Source organism: Tenebrio molitor, chromosome 1 (assembly GCF_963966145.1).
Source record: "Tenebrio molitor chromosome 1, icTenMoli1.1, whole genome shotgun sequence".
Taxonomy (NCBI): Eukaryota; Metazoa; Arthropoda; class Insecta; order Coleoptera; family Tenebrionidae; genus Tenebrio; species Tenebrio molitor.
This window is the reverse complement of record NC_091046.1, coordinates 7,432,760-7,450,551: the sequence shown is the minus strand read 5'-3', so window position 1 is coordinate 7,450,551 and position 17,792 is coordinate 7,432,760. Positions and strand designations below refer to the sequence as shown.

The following is a 17,792-nucleotide window of genomic DNA, read 5'->3' as shown; positions in this document are numbered from 1 at the left end:
AGAAATCGCGACTTCTAATTAAATAAAATTGGCGAAATTTTATATACCTGACTAATTATTGATAAGGTATATTTGAGAATTTTTAAAAAAATTTTTGTTAATAAATAAGGCCGTAACAGTTTTATTACTTTTCTGAAATTAACTGTTAATTTACCTATAAAATTTTTACACTAAATGAATCTGTATCTGCTAGCTCATCAAACCCTGCTGGCACAATTACAAATTTTGACTTGGTTAGCTAAATAATTCGCTTTTTTATTTAAACGTAAACCAGACGGGTGATTTACGGCACAATGGTATAATTTCCCAACAAAGGTATAGCCGACCGTTTTAAACCTTTTTGCCATAAAATTGACAGTTTCCATTGTCACCTAAATTTACGACAGCACAAGTAGCAGGTCATAAATAAAAATGATTTTGAAAGTTGAAATGTAAAACTGCATTTAATTCAAAATCTAATTGGTATTTTTTTCCGTAGATTTCGTAAATAATTATAGGAAGTGAATCTGGATAGGTTAGTATAAAAATCAGAATTTGACTTTTTGGTTGAAATTTACATTTTAATTTTTTTTGGCTTTGTTTGTAAGTGAAAAATTACCAAAAAATTATGAAATGTACCTTACCAATAGCCAGGTAAGTCTGGAAAATTTCGACAATTTTATTTAATTAGAAGTCGCGATTTCTCGCGTGCGCGTATACGATGCCCCACCCAGTATAATTTTGAAATTACATAATCTACGCCCCCCTTCACTTCAATAATAAAACGCAAATTTTGAGTTTGGTACAATAGCCATAAAGGGTTTTAAATTCATTTGCCGACTTTTTTCAAAAGACTTCCATTTTCTTCCATCTGTTTCAACTTGTATTGCGTTCTCTTTTCATTGCCCTCCTCTGTGCATAAAATCTTTCAATAAACATGAGGTATACCTAGTTATATTGCCCTACATAAAATGAAAAATAAAAGTACATCCGGACCTAACGGCATTCTCTATTTTCTATTAAAGGACTGCGTAAGTGCTTTCTCTTTTCCATTATGTCATTTTCAATACTTCTCTCAGATCTAGCGTGCATCCTTCATCCTAAACAGTCGAATGTCTGTCCTGTTCACAAAAAAAAGAAAAAAAGTGAAATTGAAAATTATCGACCCATAACTTTACTTTGTAACTTTCCCAAAGTATTGGACATTTTATTACATGATACCATCTTTAGTTACGTTCGATTTTACGTCTTTCCACTGAGCATGGTTTCCTTAATGGTCGACATAAATCATTGCTGTTTCGCACAATTTGTATGATTCCCGTCAGAATCAATTGATGCTGGAATTCAGGTCGAATAAGAAAATATCAATTTGTGCCATATTTTCCACAGTTATTTTTAGAGACAATATAAAATTTGTTTGTCATTATAGCCATTTTGAAAAACGAAATAAAAATGTCCGACGAAATTCGACAGATAATAAAACAAAGAAACAAAATTGAGGACGATATCAACCAGCTGACACAGATTTTGACTTTAGTAAAGTGGTCTTAAATTATAAGCTGACAATTTAAAATGTATAATTTGCAGAATTGTGTAGGTAAGTACGAACAGAGATAACGGTGCGAATCATGCGCTAGTCGATTCGGAAGGTTTTTCTATTAATTAATTGTATGTATATCGACGTGTATCAAGTGCGACATGCAAGGCGAATCATTTGTAGAATAATACCTACCGGATGTCCCAGAATTAACGCTCTTCCCGTGAAGGGTGTGTAGTCTGTTGAAGGTCAAATCAGAATCTTCAAACGTTCAAACAAAATTGTCCAGACTATCATAGTTTAGAAATTAAAGAGCAATAGAATTGACCAATAAAGAGCCACTTTCGCAAAAGGTTCATTTGTATCTCCAGAGTGATCTTTGATAAAATTGTACTGTTACAAGGAAAGGCGGAATGAATTTTTTTTCGACAAATGTCAGCGTGACATTTTGAATTAGTATTGTCAGATTTACGTCATTAACCTCAATAATTGTACGAAATTAAATTTTATTGGACATTTTCTAAGGGTGGTATTTAACTGTTTACCAAATTTATTCATACAAAAAAATACTTTCGTTTCCCAAAAATACTAAATGCTCACCAAAATTAAGACCATACATAATCCTAGAGCGATAACCAGATATTGACATCCTGCTAGTTTCTTATATTATTTGCTACTAAAAATAACTTTTGTTGCCTAAAAATGCTATATGTTCACCAAATTGTATTCCATATTTAATTCTGAAATGATAACCAGATAATTTTAATTTTTGTTAGTGTCTTATACATATTTATGCAGTAAAAAAAAAACTCTTTGTCTCACAAAAATACTAAATGTTTACTAAGTATACATATTTTATACTATATTCAATTTCAAATGGATACCCAGATTTAGACTTCTTATTAGCCTCTCATACAGAATGTCTCATAATTAAAGCATTCCGACTCCAAAGCGTTGAAGAGAGTATGCCGTGGAGCAAGTAAGAACTTGTTGAAAAAAGTTTTGAAAAATTCTTATGATGATATAACCCTTCTAACTTTGTTCAATACAGCAACCGCATTCCTTACCAGTTCGAATTATCCGTATCCAAGATTACAAAACAATAATCCAGCCCAATTGCCGTCTCTTTTTGAACAAAAATTGCAAAAATTAAATATTTTTTTACTCCGCGATAACGCTACTTTTCTAAGACAATTTTTTGCATCATAATTTTCTCACGATAAATAAAAATAAACGGCAAACATTCCTAATTTCTATTTGAAGAAAATTTGATGCAAACTCTACACCTTCAATATCTTTGTAAGGAGGGGTCGCCCGAATTTTATATAGTACCTACATATATTAATTGTAAGAAAAATCTATGTTTTATTAGGTCTCCTCTCAATAAGGACATAGAATGCAAAATAATTTCGCAATCGAGTATCAGCCAACGTTTTTTCGAAAACTGCACAGCTCCACATTAGCGGAAAGTCAAAAAAAAATTGTTTTTGTTTGTTTGGTTGCGATTTTGGGAGAATTACTGGTGTTTAATAAAAGAAAGAAGAAAAAACAAAAATGAGTTCCGAAATTGATGAAGATGATCTGCCTTTGGATGTTTTAGAAACGGCACGAAGTGCAGTTTCTAGTCTAATCTGAGACAATATGAATCTGCTTAGAAGGATTTCATGAATTGGTGTGGCTCTAAGAAATTAAAGAACGTGTCTGAAAGTGTGATACTGGCCTATTTGGAATATAAAGCTAAGAAATTGAGAAATTGTGACATCTTCTTTAATCAAAAATTGCTGAACGTAAAAGTCTTTTTTGTTCTAGATTGTATAGTCCGGACAAAATAAATGTGAATCCTGACTTTATTAAGTCAAATTATTTAACATGTTCAAATCAAAATGTAAAGAAAACAATAACAAAGATTTATGATGGGAAACAGACACCACCAAAGTAGCAGGTAGCAGAATTTCGAAAACTCGCTGTATTTAAAATATATACCTGCCCCTTTTCGAGAACGACCTACCATAAATCTTTATTATCGTTATCATGTTATTAAATAATTTGACTTAATAAAGTCAGGATTCACATTTATTTTGTCCGGACTATAAATCCAGTGAACAAAAAACAGTCATTTTGACAACCGATTTAGGTCATAAAATGTCAACATTTTTTATCAGTTTTCGAAAAAGTAGTTTTTTTGAGCAAGTGCTTAATATAAATGGATAACGTGAATATTTATATTTGCAGTAAAGGCGCGTAACGTGAGCGTTCCACATTTGGTGAACATTTAGTAAAATCGGTAAACATATAGCATTTAGAATGCAAGCAACAGTAAAACAATACGAAACATTGCTATTTTGGTGACGCTGTTCTCATTTTCCAAAGTATCATTATTTGGTGTCCACTAAGAATTTTTGATGTTAATTTAATTTTTTGGAGGACAGCGCTAGGGGTGTATAATTTAATTTGGTGAACATTATATTAATACCCATTTTCTAACATCTCTCTCTGATAGTCTGGCCAATTTTTTTGAAAATTCTGATTTAATTGTTAATAAACTACGACTCCTTCATGGGAAGGGCGTTAATTCCGGTATAGACCCAACAGTCAGTATTATAACATTAGTAACAATAATTGTTTAAAATTGTTAGGTTTACAAAATGATCACAGAGCTATTATGAAACAAACTGAAAATGGCTTGCAAGGCTATTACTGTGGATCTCATGATAACCAGACAAAATGGTTTATAAGATGTTGAAAGGAAAAATAATGTTAAAGATCACCCTATCGGGCAGAAACGCCTTTTGTTTCCGTTATTTACAATAATTGAGAATTTGAGATCCGTTGTCTGCGCTGTTGAGATCTTTAAGGCTGTTGCACAGTAATAAAACTTTTTGGCGAGGTGTAGTTCAAGTTGCAGAAGTATTCAGAATTCTTGGATCGGTCAAACACTGCAGCAGGTACCCTCTCGAGACCCGTCAGTCATAAAATTAGCATTTTACAAGAGCATTAAATCTTCGTATTGTGAACAAATTTGTCGGCAAATTTTAGATTTTCTTATTTCTTGTAGTTTGGATGTATTTATCTGTGCACTTTAGTGGCTGAATCTCTTACTTGCAGAAAATTCTTTTGAAGAAAATAACGGACAATGATTAATACAAATGTAAAGGCTATGACTTTGACAGTGTCAGATTTTTCGTATCTCTGCTATCTTTATAATTGATTTCATATAAATGTTCATCAAGTTGAGCTGTGCATTTGTAAAAGCACCTTTAATTTAGTTACATTACAAAAGTCACATTTATGAAGGTCATGTCCAATAAATCTTTACTTGGTAAAAATACAAAGACAAAAACAAATAAAAATTACTTTAATTTAATCAGTAAAAAGACGTAACATTGCTTTTGAAATCAGCAGTGTTAAAATGGACAAAAACTAAAAAATTAGTCAAATCGGGTTCGCGCAGAGCAAGCAACTTTGAAAATTAATAAAGTCACTAGCTTTAGCTTTACTACCAACAGAAAATCAGATTTTCATGGCTTGCTTAGATGCACATTTATATGAAATTGAGTATAGCTAATAAACGTCAAACAACTGACACTATTAATCAAATTTTAACGCAAAAATAGTTATTAGAGTCCAATTTTTACCCATTTGCGATGACGTCACGATTTCCTTCATCGCTTTCTCTCTATTGAAACGACAGAAATAGTAAAAAACAAAATAGCGGTGCAATGGCGGACAAAAAATTTCGTCCACTGTCATTCCACTCACATATACTATAAAGCGACCTTTAGGAACGAATAACCTCGCTTCACATGTTGACATGTGTCAATCAAATTATGTCTATAATTTATGTTTTTATGGGTGACACTAATAAATTTCAAATTTTAATTTGCAAACGTCAATCATAATGACAATAAAGCTTAAACTACACCAAATTTTTGTGAAATGATAGGAAAAAGGTGGACAACATTTTTTGTCAGGAACATACGTTTATTTATTGCTGGTTACTTTGTGGTAATTTTATGTTCCTGTCAATTTGACAATTTTTAATTTCTTTCACTTATTACATTACCTTTCGAAGCAGTTGTCAGAAAATTTCATAACATGGGTATGGCTTGCGACTACAATCGTTTTAATACCTAACCTTATAGTTATTTATGATCAATTCAAATTAGTTTCTGATCCTAGCTCAAACATACGTGAAGTTACTAAATAATGACGTCATCGCAAATGGGTAATAATTGGACTCTAGGATCAGAAATAAATTTGGATTGATCAAAAATAACTATCAAATTTCAATTTTGTTGACAACTGCTTCGAAAGTTTACGATTGTAATCAATGTAATAACTAATAAGTGAAAAATAAAAAAATGTCAAATTGTCAAGAGCATAAAATAACCACAAGTAATCAATAATAAATAAACGCATCCCATTTTTTTGTTTGTTCCTGTTGTTTCAATAAAGAGAAAGCGAGAAAGGAAATCGTGACGTCATCCCAAAAGGGTAAAAATTGGACCATAACTTCAGAGTTCAGAGATTGAATCTTATTTTCGTAATCCTAGGGACTATTTAGCGCAAGAAAGGTGGGATTACAATAGCGCCCGTTTTCATTACCTGTATGTACAAATAATTTCCATTAAAAAAAACCTGTTATCGGATAATACTTACAACTTTTCTCCAATTGCAGAAAAATACTTAGAACTCTGTCAGAATCATTTAGACATTTATTGGAAAAAATTATAGTTTCTGTATAAATTAGTAGGGGTTTTAATATTCTATATTCAATCGTTACTGAGAACAACTAATTACCTACAGCTTGGCCGTTTACTCGACGTTACTAGACGCAGGTAGTTTGGCCCAAACGACCGATACCGGGTTCGATATTGGAATGGATGGGAACAGAAAACTTTACGAATGTATAATTGGGATAAATATTTTCCGTTTTGTGATTGCATTTTGAGTGTCACATTCTGAGATTATATAGTTTTTAGATTAATAATAATTAGATGATATACCTATTTTAACTTAGGTTTCTTAATTTAATTTTTTTCAATCCATTTTCATAAAGTAAAACACCCCAAATTAAATAAACCAAATATCTTTACATCAAAACATTTTCATTAAATTCTAATCACGGATTTTATTTCTCTATGTATTATGGTTTCATAACGTGTACCAAATTTGAACTGCATCGAACAAAATTTAATTTTTAAAGTGATAGTTTTTTGACTGCTGTACCTAGGTAATTAATTTTAACAAAAAAGTAATACCCAATTTTTGTGGCGGTGAACAATATTTATGCATCTATAATACTTTCATATAAATATAATTTAGTTTTAAAGTCATTTTCGTGCTTGTCATAAGTGATGGGACACCCGTTACATAGTTTAAATTTTTATTTCATACTATCCGGTAGATGTTCAATTGCATCATCAATTTGAGTCCGGTAAGTAAGTTATAATAACAATATCAGAGCCGGAAAGTGTCACTGAGCAACACCTAACGGACTGTTTTATTTTTATACATCCAATCTGATATTGAAAAGTGAAAAAGACAAAAAATATTTGACAGTTTAACCTTGAAGTCGTTAGGGCTTTACGTGAATTTAGTAGGCCATTTTGTAGCCTACTCACAACAAATTAATTTGGTGTATAGATAATTAAAATCGTCCGATAAATAAGGGAGCTATGGACTCGTCTTTTTTTTGGACACCTGTATAATTGGTGCTCGATTAAAAAAAGTGTTATAGGTATGTAGGTATTAGGTATTTTAATTACTCGCTATTATTAGAATTAGTGATTGGTTTACTTTGTTGAAAACATAAAAAGGTTATGATACCGCACCGCGGCAATCCGGCTATCTCCTTTCAGGTATATTTTAAAATGGGATTCATAAGTTGACCATCGCGGCACGCCGGGCCTGCCCCGAGGGTGTCCCGTGAGCCCAGTGCAAGTATCTTCCCAACAAAAGTTGCATTGCGGGCGTTAAGTAGTGATTATGTCAACCCGAGTTTACGACCTCCAGGGGCTGCAGGTGGTTGGGAAGTATAGTGGACTGCCTAATAACCGAATTTAACGCGTTTTGTTGAGGCTTTTGTTTATTTTTTTGCTTCCAATCTAATTTGTTTTTCCAAAAACTGAGACAGTAGCCCAATGAGATACGTTCTTCTGAATCCAATGCACTTTTTAAATAGTCTCTAAATGAAAAATTGAGCAAAAATAACTAGAATTACTGAAAAACGTTATTAATTTTTTTATAAAGAATGAAGCGATTTTTCAAAAAACTGAGACAGTAGCCCGGTGAGATACGTTAATGTTTAACAAAAAATATAGTCACCATAGCTTCAAACATAAAACTGTGGAAAAATAATTAGAATCCGTTTAGCGCGCTTTACCATTGCTTGGCCATCCACTAGGCAACAGCCTTAATGTTTGACAGTTAACCTCAAAATATTCACAAATATCTACAAAACTATGGAAAATCAAAATGAGAATCATACATTGTAAATTACTTGCTCTAAATGTGATACAATAATCAACTTTTTCCTTTTAGAGAGAGTGAAACAAAAATGTTTGAAGAGGCTGTTGACTGTTTAACCAAGGGTCTAATTAATATTTATGAACCAGGTTTGTCCCAAGTTGAAAAAATGTTGAAGGAATTAACGTGGAAAGTAAAACAAAAAAAAAATGTATTTAAAATTATAACTTTACATGTTGTAGTGAAAAAGAATCAATGTTACTTGACCAAATTCATAATGAGAATCTAAACCTTTCCGAGACACAACATTCCAATGATTTGACTGAAATGTTTAACAGAATAGAAGTGTACCAAGCAAAGTTGACAAACATAAAAAAAGAAATGAAGAATCTTCATGACAAAAGCGTAAAATTAAAAGTAAGTTTTTCGTGCAGTTTTCACAAAAGTGTAGCATTTTTGCTATTGCAGAAGCGTGCCTTAAAAATACAACAGTTCAAAGAAAAACAAGAATACATCAAGCAACAAAAAGAAGCTGAACTTAAAACTGAACAGGACTTAATTCCAAAAACTAGTAGTAGCTAGTATTTATGTGATTTATTTTTTCTAGGTATAAATTTAAAAAGTGTTCCACATAATCTAAAAATACGAGTTACACATAACAATCTAAAAATGCGATATTTATTCGTCCCTTGACTCGTCCATTTCATCGTGGTCCTCCAACGTTGGCATCATCGTGTACCTCGGTGGCTTGTGCCAGACGGCACTCGATGACCTTTTCAGCTTGTGCGGTTCGATAACTTCGAAAATGTCTTGCAGGTCCGGTGTTTGCGCTTGCATGGAGAAGAAAGTGTTCTTGACAGCTTCCCCCGCCGCCAGCTGACACTTTTGCAACAATTTCAAATTCTTCTCCCTCGCCCATTGAGGTTCGACGCCACCGTCCCTGTATTCTTCCGCGTCCGAATCGTAACAGTCGTCTGTCGGCAGCAGCGGCGCTTGTTTTCTTAAATATATCGGAGCTTGCGATTTCTGTTTCTGTTTCTGAAGCATCCTAGATATCTCTTCGTCTTGCTTCGCCAACGTAGCTGTCATCTCATCCACCTTCCTTTGCTCTTCGATTCTTTTCTCTTCCTCTTTTTTCTTTTCTTCGATTGCACGTTTCTTTGCCAACAATCTCTTCTTCTCCAGTTCCTGCTTTTGTTTCTGTTTGCGTTCTTCCTGCTCCGCCATCCATTGCTGGTGTCTTTTGTCCTTCAGTTTTTGCTCTTCTAACGCTTTAAGTTTCTCTTTCTCTAGGGCTTCTCGTTGTTGTTGCGCTTTTAGTTGCTTCTCTTCTCGTTTACGTTTCTTCTCTTCCATCTGGGCTAGAATGAGGGCGTCGCGTTTTTTTCTCGCTTCCTGTTCCTTTTCGAGGCGTTTCTTCTCGCGTTCTCTGTACTCGGCTTGCGACGCTTTCAGAGCGCTCGCCGATTTACCTGACAGCAGACTTTCGTTGGAAACGTTCGACGGGTTCGTTCGACTCGATTTCACCATGGTACTAGCGAACGTTGGGACGAATTTGGACGTGGGTGTGAACACTTTCATTTTTTCTTTGACGGCACTCTTTACTGCGTTATCGGTTGCTTCGTTGTTCTTCTGCTCTTCCTGTTGTTTGGCTTTAGTTTTGGTCCTCGTAATCCTAGCCGGTATCACGTTGGCTTCCTCTTGCAACTTCTCAAAAGCTTCGACCTAAACATGTTCGTTTAAATAAAATATATTCTTGAAACTCTACAAACGAGAATTAAAAATATCCTTACCTTTTTTTTGACAGGACTGTGTTCAAACGGACTGAATATCTGCTTGGGAGGCTTGGAAATAGTCCTGACCGGTTTCGGAGGATTCTTTTTCGTCACTGGCTCCTCTTCAGATTCATCATCTGTCATCAAATCTTCTGCCGTGACCGGAACAATATTTTTAATATATTTAGGATTCTCCACAACGACAGTTGCGTTCATATTGCAAGTTGCTTCCAAATTTACGTTTATGGGCGACTTCACAATTATGGTAGCATTTGCGTTCCCGTTTTGTGTCGCTTCTAAATTTTCGCCGACTTGAGATTTCAGAATTCTTGTGGTATTGTTTGTTTCTTTATTCTGTTCTAAAACCGAAACGGCATCCTCGTAGTTCGTTTCGTTAACTTCTTCTGGATTCGATTTGGCCCTCTTCTCGTCGCTACCCCTTACTTCATCGTCGGACGATACATTTCTTGTCCTTTTCGTCTTCTTCGTTTTTCTGCTCTTCGTTCTTGTACTTCGTGCTTGCTCTTGCTTCTTATCGTCCTCGTCCGAATCCACGAGGTTAATGATTGGCGGCGCTACATCTTGCACAACGACATCCGATTCTCGGTCATTGTTTTCTATTCGCTTCTCTTCAATTTTCTCTTGTTTTACTTGTATCCTCTTTTTTCTTCGCGGCGCTGGTCTAGTGGGTGCCGGCATTTCTTCAACTTCAGTTTTAATTTTGACATCGTTCAATGTCGTCCTTTCTTCGTTATCGAGCGACACTTCTTCCATTTTAACGCGAACATTTTGGAAGGTGTCCTGAACGCTTCCTGGTCTTCGTAACTTGGTCGATAAAGAAAGACTGCTTTGAACACTGATATTTTGTGAAGCTTCTTTGAAGGCATTTCGTCGAGTGCGAGTTCTCAAGGATGGTGGCTCTTCTTTTGTCTCATCGGGTCGGATATTCTCCTTCGATGAATGCCGTTCGTTGGCTGTTAAAATTGTTATCTTTTACACTCTTATTATTTATGTAATTCTAAAATGTATGCAATTCACGAACTGTAGTAAATAAATCGACGCCAATCTTTAAATGCACACTATTTTAACAATTATATCAGAACTCAGAGCTGTCACTTGTTGCATAAAGGGTGATTTATATATAATTCTTGAATGTTTAACATTTCATGAACATTACAAGTTGTTTCATAACATTAGAAAATTCGTATTTGATTTATACAACTACAACATATTTATTTATGTGACATTCAACTTTTGCTCATGGCATTTTCTTTTTCATTATGAGAATTTAAAATAGGAGCTGACAATTCTAATGTTTTTATGGGACACAAAGAAAATACTTCTTTTCACATTGGTTTCATGATGTAAAAATTTAAATTGACACAATTGGTGAAGAAGATCTCGACAAGTAGGTATAAAATAATATCTACCTAATTAAATTACTGTGAAAGAAGGAAAACTAAATATTTTTGCATATATTGGTTGTGTGAAACATGTTTTTTTTTTAACCAAATTTAAGTGGCTGCATTTTTGATGCAACTATTTTTAGAATATCTGATGCTTTTTTTCTGAAATTTAAATTTTCAAATTTTATTTCTTGCTTGTTTTGTGTTGCTGATGTTCAATTACAGAAATTGTCACAACTTTTTATGCAGCTGTTAACAAAACTGTACAACAAAATAAAAAGCAGTTATGATAAATTCTGGACCTGACCGACCTCACCCGCGCCTCAGTGTAATTTTTAGTCGCCCCTGCAAAGAGGGGTTTTAAATTTGAGTGTAAACCCTTACGTGTTCCTTGCTGTCGCTGGTCGCCATTTTCGTAATCATTCCAGGTTGGGAAATTACTGATGTCGTATCTACCCGTTTTTTGATACTCTTGAATTGATTCGTTTACTCTCTTCAAATATTTTGCAACATTCTAGGAATAAGAAAGTGACCATAACTTCACACACGCCATTTTGCCGAATTTTACCTTATTGAAATCCTCGATTCCTTTCCAGCTATTTTCCAGAAAATCAAAGTCTGTTTTATTCAAATCGTCTAATATTCCTTCAAAAGCGTTCATCTTTGTAAATTTCACTTACAACCACAACTGACAACAACCGATTATGACAACACATTTCATTTACACTTGCACCGTCACATCAGACTGCCGCCCAATTTGTTTTGAATTGTCCGTTAGGCAAAAACCATAAACAAAAAGTTTCAAACATTTGAAATGCCACAATGTCATTGGACCATAGATTGGACACTGTGGAGAGTTGACCGTATTGGTTGAGTCTTCAAACGGAAGACGCGGGAAACTTGAATGTAATTCAACTCAACTGGTTTTTATTTTATTCAACACCTAGAGTTCGAGGAACAACTCAATGGGGCAATGTCAACTCACAACTCATGTTAGAGAAAAATACTTAAAAAAACTATACCTCTTAGATTTGAAGATATGGGGGCTCAAAAGGTGCAGCTTTGATCTCATTTATTTTAAATACATATTAATTTATATTAAATTTTAAATATTAAAGTGATCAGGTTTGCAATTATTTTTTCATTATTTCCAGCATTTCCAAGAGGTAATTTTATGTCCATTTCACCTCAAATAACGTATGGCAACATGGCTTTGATTTTTCTTTGTTATTTCCATGGATACAAGAAAAATGAAATATGTATTTGCAAACTATTATATTGGGAAATTGGGATATACCGGGTGTAGAATGGATTTTGCCGATTTTGGTACGGTCAGTGGACAAAAAAAAACTGGGACAAAAATGACAACTGTTCAAATTCAAATTTGGAGAACGCACACTTTATATGTAATTCTAAAGACCACTCAAATGGGGATATTTTGATATCAATCGACGCGTCTTGAAATGACGAATATTTGATATCAGTGCGCCAAATGTGTAACTCGATTAATAAAGCGACAAAATCGATAAAACTTGAAATATTTTCCAACTGATTTCTGTCAGAACACTTCATAAAACTGTCACTTGTAATTTATGGGGGATTACGGATTCCGCTATTCCCTTTTAAACGCATTTTACTGGTTCAGTGTCATCTTTGCAATTTGTACATCCTACTGTGAACCCTCTTAAGAAGCCAATTGACCCCGTAAATAACTATCTTTATTTATGGAGTCCCAAAACTAACCCGAGAAGGGTATCTACCGCTCTCTTTCACACTCGTACACGGTGTCCCAGAATTCGCACCCCAGAGAAAAAAGGAGAAATCTTCATAAAAGGACAAATAAATAATCGCAATAAAAAATTTCTCTATCTTGAACGGTATTCAAGAAAAGAACAGTTTAATTCAACCAATCAAAGCATTTTAAGCCATCCAGGTCTATTTCCCGTAATTGTTGCTAGGCTGCATATTTTATTACGTTTTCAATAAACCGACTTTTGAGAAACGTCAGTGTCAAAATTTCATTCAAATCACTTCAAATCACTTTAGTACCGCCGTCGTGGCCAACCGTGGTCATTCATCATGTATTCTACAGCGAATTATGTGGAAATGTTGATAATTTACGGAGAATGTGGAAATGAAGTAAATCCACATGCCCTATTTTCAAGAGCATTTCAGCAACGATTTTACATAAATTTGTGAGTTGGTCTATTAGGGAATCGTGTGATATGTCTTCAATAGAAATTAGTTTACATGTCAGCTAACTTCCCTCTTTAGGTAGGATCTTTTGAATTTCCTGCACGGTAAGCGCAAGACATTCACCCAGAATTTTGAACGCAGAATATCCCAATTTGCTTGAAGACATTCCACTTCTTTTTTGTGCTATCGGCTAGTTTCAACACGACGGCGCACTACCACACTTCAGTCGACAAGTTCGAGAAATTTTGGATCAACAGTATCGTCATCGTTTGATAAGAAACTGGCCTGTGTGGTCCTATTGCTACAGGAGAACAATTCAGGAGTTGCGTTCAGGAAGCTTTTGCCACAATTACTCCTGAAATGGTTACGAATTCTAACCTGAATCTTTTGCGACTGGCACGATTATGCTTGCAAATTAATGGTGGCCACTTTGAGCACTTCCTCTGATTGTATTTATTTTTCGTTTCATAATCCCTTTTGGCTCGTGTTATACCTTTTCTTCCTATTTTGTACGATAAGCTTACGTGCATTAGAATAAACAAGGTTGTTTTCAGAACCGCTATTTGTTGTTTTATTTAAAAAAAAAAAAAAATAGATTTATGTGATCGACGGCGAGTGTGACATCTTGAATGACATCTGCCTTAACCTAACATGTTGATGTTGACACTTTAGCGGACATGTCATTCTGACATTATTTAATTGTGACAATTTAGAAACTTAGCAACCGATTTTATTCACATTAACACCTCGGAGTTCCCTTTCTGGAATTGGTGGATCTTAGATGTCTCACAATTCTCTTATGCAAGCCATTAATTGTTCTTCGTTTGCATTTTTGGAATCGAGATTGTGGTCGGCATTTGTCTGTTTTCTCTGGGGCGCGAGTTCTGGGACATTCTGTATAAAGTAAATGGAAGTTTTTGATTTTCAATTATAGATTGCGGCTTTATTTATAGAGTTAGCGATTTGGCGCAAGGGTATCAAATATTTGTCATTTCAAGACGCGTCGATTGATATCAAAAATCCCCATTTGAGTGGTCTTTAGAATTAGGTACATATAAAGTGTGCGTTCTCCGTTTAATTCAGGCTTGCTAACAAATAGGTTAACTATGGTATGATGACATAAAACAAAAATGTCACGTGTCATACTTACAAACATTTCTTTGGCAAGCAAAACAGTATTTTTGCTAACGTTTAGCTCGTTAGCAATTGCTCGTATGATAATGCCCTCCCCAAGATGTTGTCTAATTAGGTGTTTTTGGAATTCAGTTAGATTCGCCATTACAGCTGACAACATAACTGTAAATAGTGATTGTAAAAGTCAGTTTTATTTTGACTTTATTTTGACAATTAAGAGCTTGATACAAATGTAAGAAATTTTGCGTGTCCCAGTTTTTTTTGTCCACCAACCGTAATACCCGTTCACTTTGTATTGACCGTCAGTGGTGCAAATCGCACACACTTGGCATTAACTTTCATATGAGTTGTCATAGTAACAGGTCAGTCATTTGCACCACTGACGTTCAATACAAAGTGAACAGGTTTTACATACAGCGTGTAACAGAAATAAGTAACTCATCAAGAGTAACAACTTTTCTAAATTTTTTTTTTCATAAACATTCTCGTTAATGAGTTAAAATTGTTACCCGCCACTGGAGTCTGGAGACCGGAAGGTTTACACAAACGCCTCGTTAATTTATGGGGGAGAAAATACTAAACAAAATTGCCGATTTGGAAAAAATGGTACATAGAAAAATTGTTCATCATGACGAGTTCTGTTACTGATTAAAATTAATGTACTTATTTCTGTTACATCCTCTATAATACATTCATTTTTGTTTTAGATCAGAGTAAGCTATTTTAATCTTTTTAAATGTTGGTATCGGGGCTACCTAAGTAGGTATGTATTCTGTGATCAGTTGTCGCCACCCGGGCCGCCCCCACTGTGTGATTGTGATTGATGCTGAGGCTGACGCTGCCATTCTACAGTAGATATACAGGATCATTATAAATAATTGACCCATCGTAGTTGTCGTTGAAAACCCGCACAAATTTTGGATGTGCCGTCAGCCTCGCAACGTTAAACAAACTATAGATAGTAGATAGATTTCCACTACCGCCGGTAGCGTCCCCTATCGGCGATACTAGTCTCACTCATGTTATGAGGCTTCCGCCACAAGTACGTCACCGACACCTACTGCAATGGGACAATCATTTACAATGACCGAATGACCCTGTATTTACCTAACATGTAATATAACAGAGATTGTATTCTTTATTTTAAAATCTGCAGCGCCATTTTTTGCACGTATTTTTTGAAAGTATTTGTTAAATAATATTTAAAATAAGAATTTGCAATTTTCACCACAAAAAACAAACTATACAGGGTCCCAGAACTTATTGGGTATATTGTACCTAATATTATCTAAATCTATTCAATTTATTATCGAAAGAAGACAGATCTTATTGTTAACGTGGTGAACTTATTTGTTTTGGTTCTTTTTGTGTGCTGTTCACCATTTCCTTCAAAAATATATTAACACTTTGTTCATTCAAGATATTTAATGTGAATGTCAATAACAACGATAATAGAAATGTACCTAAGTTTTCTGATTTATCCTTAATCGCTTATCCCAAATCCGGGTTTAATAATGTTAACAAGATTAGGGTTAGCTTTATTCAATTAATGATGCTATAAAAGCGGTAGTGATTTGCACAATTAATGTCAGTTTTGTGTAACTCTCTATCCAATAGTGTCGCGATGGATACACTTAACTGGACCGCTGCTCCTCTTTTCCAAGCCAGGTACGTAATCAATTCTAGTCTTTTCCCTATTATAATTTCCACTCTCAAGAATGTTGGAAGCTGTCGGCAACACACACTCCAACAATCTAGGCTGGAACATTCCTAAAGAAGAATTAGACCACATTCCTCCACATTGGCTGATTTACCCCGAACCTGAAGCCTCCATGCATTTTTTATTGGGCCTAATCTACATTGGATTTTTTTTAATGGCCACCATCGGCAACGGTCTAGTCATATGGATATTCTCCTCGTAAATGCGATCGTTCAAAATTTGGCAAGGATTAATGAACCCGTTGCAGAGCAAAAACGTTGCGAACCGCCTCCAACATGTTCGTAGTGAACCTCGCATTCTGCGATTTTTCCATGATGATCAAAACACCGATTTTTATCTACAACTCGTTTTATCGAGGGTACGCTCTCGGCCATTTGGGGTGCCAGATTTTCGCTTTTATCGGTTCTTTGTCTGGAATTGGGGCAGGAATGACCAACGCTTGTATTGCATACGACCGTTACACAACCATTACTAAACCATTCGACGGCAAACTTACAAGAACGAAAGCTCTAGTCATGATTATCGGAATTTGGATTTACACAATTCCTTGGGCAGTGCTTCCACTGCTTGAAATTTGGGGAAGATTCGTTCCAGGTTTGAATAAAACTTCTCAAGTCCTACCGTGTGCTTGTACTGTCTGATGCAAATCAGCCATCGCGCTCTGTTTTTACAATCTTAATACTCCGTCTTGTTGCAGAGGGATTTCTAACTTCTTGCAGCTTTGACTACTTAACGGACACCTTTGATAACCACACGTTCGTAGTAGTCATCTTTATATGCTCCTACGTCATACCGATGATCATGATCATCTACTTTTACAGCCAAATAGTCAGCAAAGTTTTCAGTCACGAAAAAGCTCTGAGAGAACAGGTCCGCGATTCCCTCTTATCACAAAAAATCTAGTAATCTACATTTCAGGCGAAAAAAATGAACGTGGAGTCCCTACGTAGCAATCAAGCACAAGCTACCCAATCAGCTGAACTGAGAATAGCCAAGGCAGCTATTGCAATTTGTTCTTTGTTTGTGGCTTCATGGACTCCGTATGCTGTTCTTGCTCTGATTGGAACTTTTGGTGATCAATCTTTACTTACTCCTGGAGTGACAATGGTGCCGGCTTGTGCTTGTAAATTTGTGGCATGTCTGGATCCTTACGTGTACGCCATAAGTCACCCCCGATACAGGTACCAATTCAATTTATTATAAAACGCCCAAACGTTATTTCTTTCTCCAGAATCGAACTTCAAAAACGGTTACCTTGGCTTGCGATAAAAGAGACGGTAGCAAGTGATACTCAGTCAAATGCAACAGGAGGTGCTACTCAAACTGCAACAACTCCCACTTAATGACGACACTGCGTGGCCACGGACTAAGACTTCACATACATTTAGTTAAACATACTGCATGATTAATTTAATTAGTTCTACTTACTTTACTTACTTACCTCCTTCAAGGAGCTCCTTGTTACCGACAGCTGTTAATTTGATTAATTTAATTTATCTTAGTTTTTAATAAAGTTTCCGATGATCAAATTGTTGTTGTTTATTACATTTTTTTGGTAACTATGGACACATTATCTA

At 35.0% G+C, this 17,792-nt stretch overlaps 2 protein-coding genes and 1 long non-coding RNA gene across 4 annotated transcripts; 1 reads left to right on the top strand and 2 right to left on the bottom strand.

Moving 5' to 3' along the window:
- Nucleotides 1-968: 968 nt before the first annotated feature.
- Nucleotides 969-1,479, bottom strand: LOC138129231 (uncharacterized). Its single transcript, XR_011159164.1, has 2 exons — nucleotides 1,158-1,479; nucleotides 969-1,100 (listed from the first exon to the last, which is right to left on the bottom strand). It is a non-coding gene; the product is annotated as an uncharacterized lncRNA (long non-coding RNA).
- A 6,699-nt stretch (nucleotides 1,480-8,178) lies between these two features.
- On the bottom strand, nucleotides 8,179-12,110 carry LOC138129131 (inner centromere protein-like). The gene is made up of 4 exons (XM_069045401.1): nucleotides 11,734-12,110; nucleotides 11,550-11,679; nucleotides 9,778-10,733; nucleotides 8,179-9,709 (listed from the first exon to the last, which is right to left on the bottom strand). Exons 1-4 carry the CDS (start codon nucleotides 11,824-11,826, stop codon nucleotides 8,663-8,665), a joined length of 2,226 nt encoding a protein of 741 aa, XP_068901502.1. The 5' UTR covers nucleotides 11,827-12,110; the 3' UTR covers nucleotides 8,179-8,662.
- A 2,954-nt stretch (nucleotides 12,111-15,064) lies between these two features.
- On the top strand, nucleotides 15,065-17,738 carry LOC138129216 (opsin, ultraviolet-sensitive-like). 2 transcript variants are annotated; one of them, XM_069045464.1, is made up of 6 exons: nucleotides 15,065-16,163; nucleotides 16,213-16,413; nucleotides 16,463-16,809; nucleotides 16,913-17,085; nucleotides 17,134-17,396; nucleotides 17,447-17,738. In XM_069045464.1, the coding sequence occupies exons 1-6, from the start codon at nucleotides 16,081-16,083 to the stop codon at nucleotides 17,556-17,558; spliced, it is 1,179 nt and encodes a 392-aa protein (XP_068901565.1). In that variant the 5' UTR covers nucleotides 15,065-16,080; the 3' UTR covers nucleotides 17,559-17,738. The 2 variants fall into 2 exon arrangements, with proteins under 2 accessions (XP_068901565.1, XP_068901576.1); XM_069045475.1 differs by having other exon boundaries at nucleotides 15,065-16,413.
- Nucleotides 17,739-17,792: the final 54 nt, after the last annotated feature.

Bases quoted from the DNA above. Each gene is read 5' to 3' on its own strand.
- LOC138129216 (XM_069045464.1), top strand. From the start codon at position 16,081: ATGTCAGTTTTGTGTAACTCTCTATCCAATAGTGTCGCGATGGATACA. The intron at 16,810-16,912 runs GTTTGAATAAAA...GTCTTGTTGCAG, and splicing joins TTGGGGAAGATTCGTTCCAG to AGGGATTTCTAACTTCTTGC. The intron at 17,397-17,446 runs GTACCAATTCAA...TTCTTTCTCCAG, and splicing joins ATAAGTCACCCCCGATACAG to AATCGAACTTCAAAAACGGT.
- LOC138129131 (XM_069045401.1), bottom strand. From the start codon at position 11,826: ATGAACGCTTTTGAAGGAATATTAGACGATTTGAATAAAACAGACTTT. The intron at 11,680-11,733 runs GTAAAATTCGGC...TCTTATTCCTAG, and splicing joins GAATCGAGGATTTCAATAAG to AATGTTGCAAAATATTTGAA. The intron at 10,734-11,549 runs GTAAGGGTTTAC...CAATTTTAACAG, and splicing joins CCAGCGACAGCAAGGAACAC to CCAACGAACGGCATTCATCG.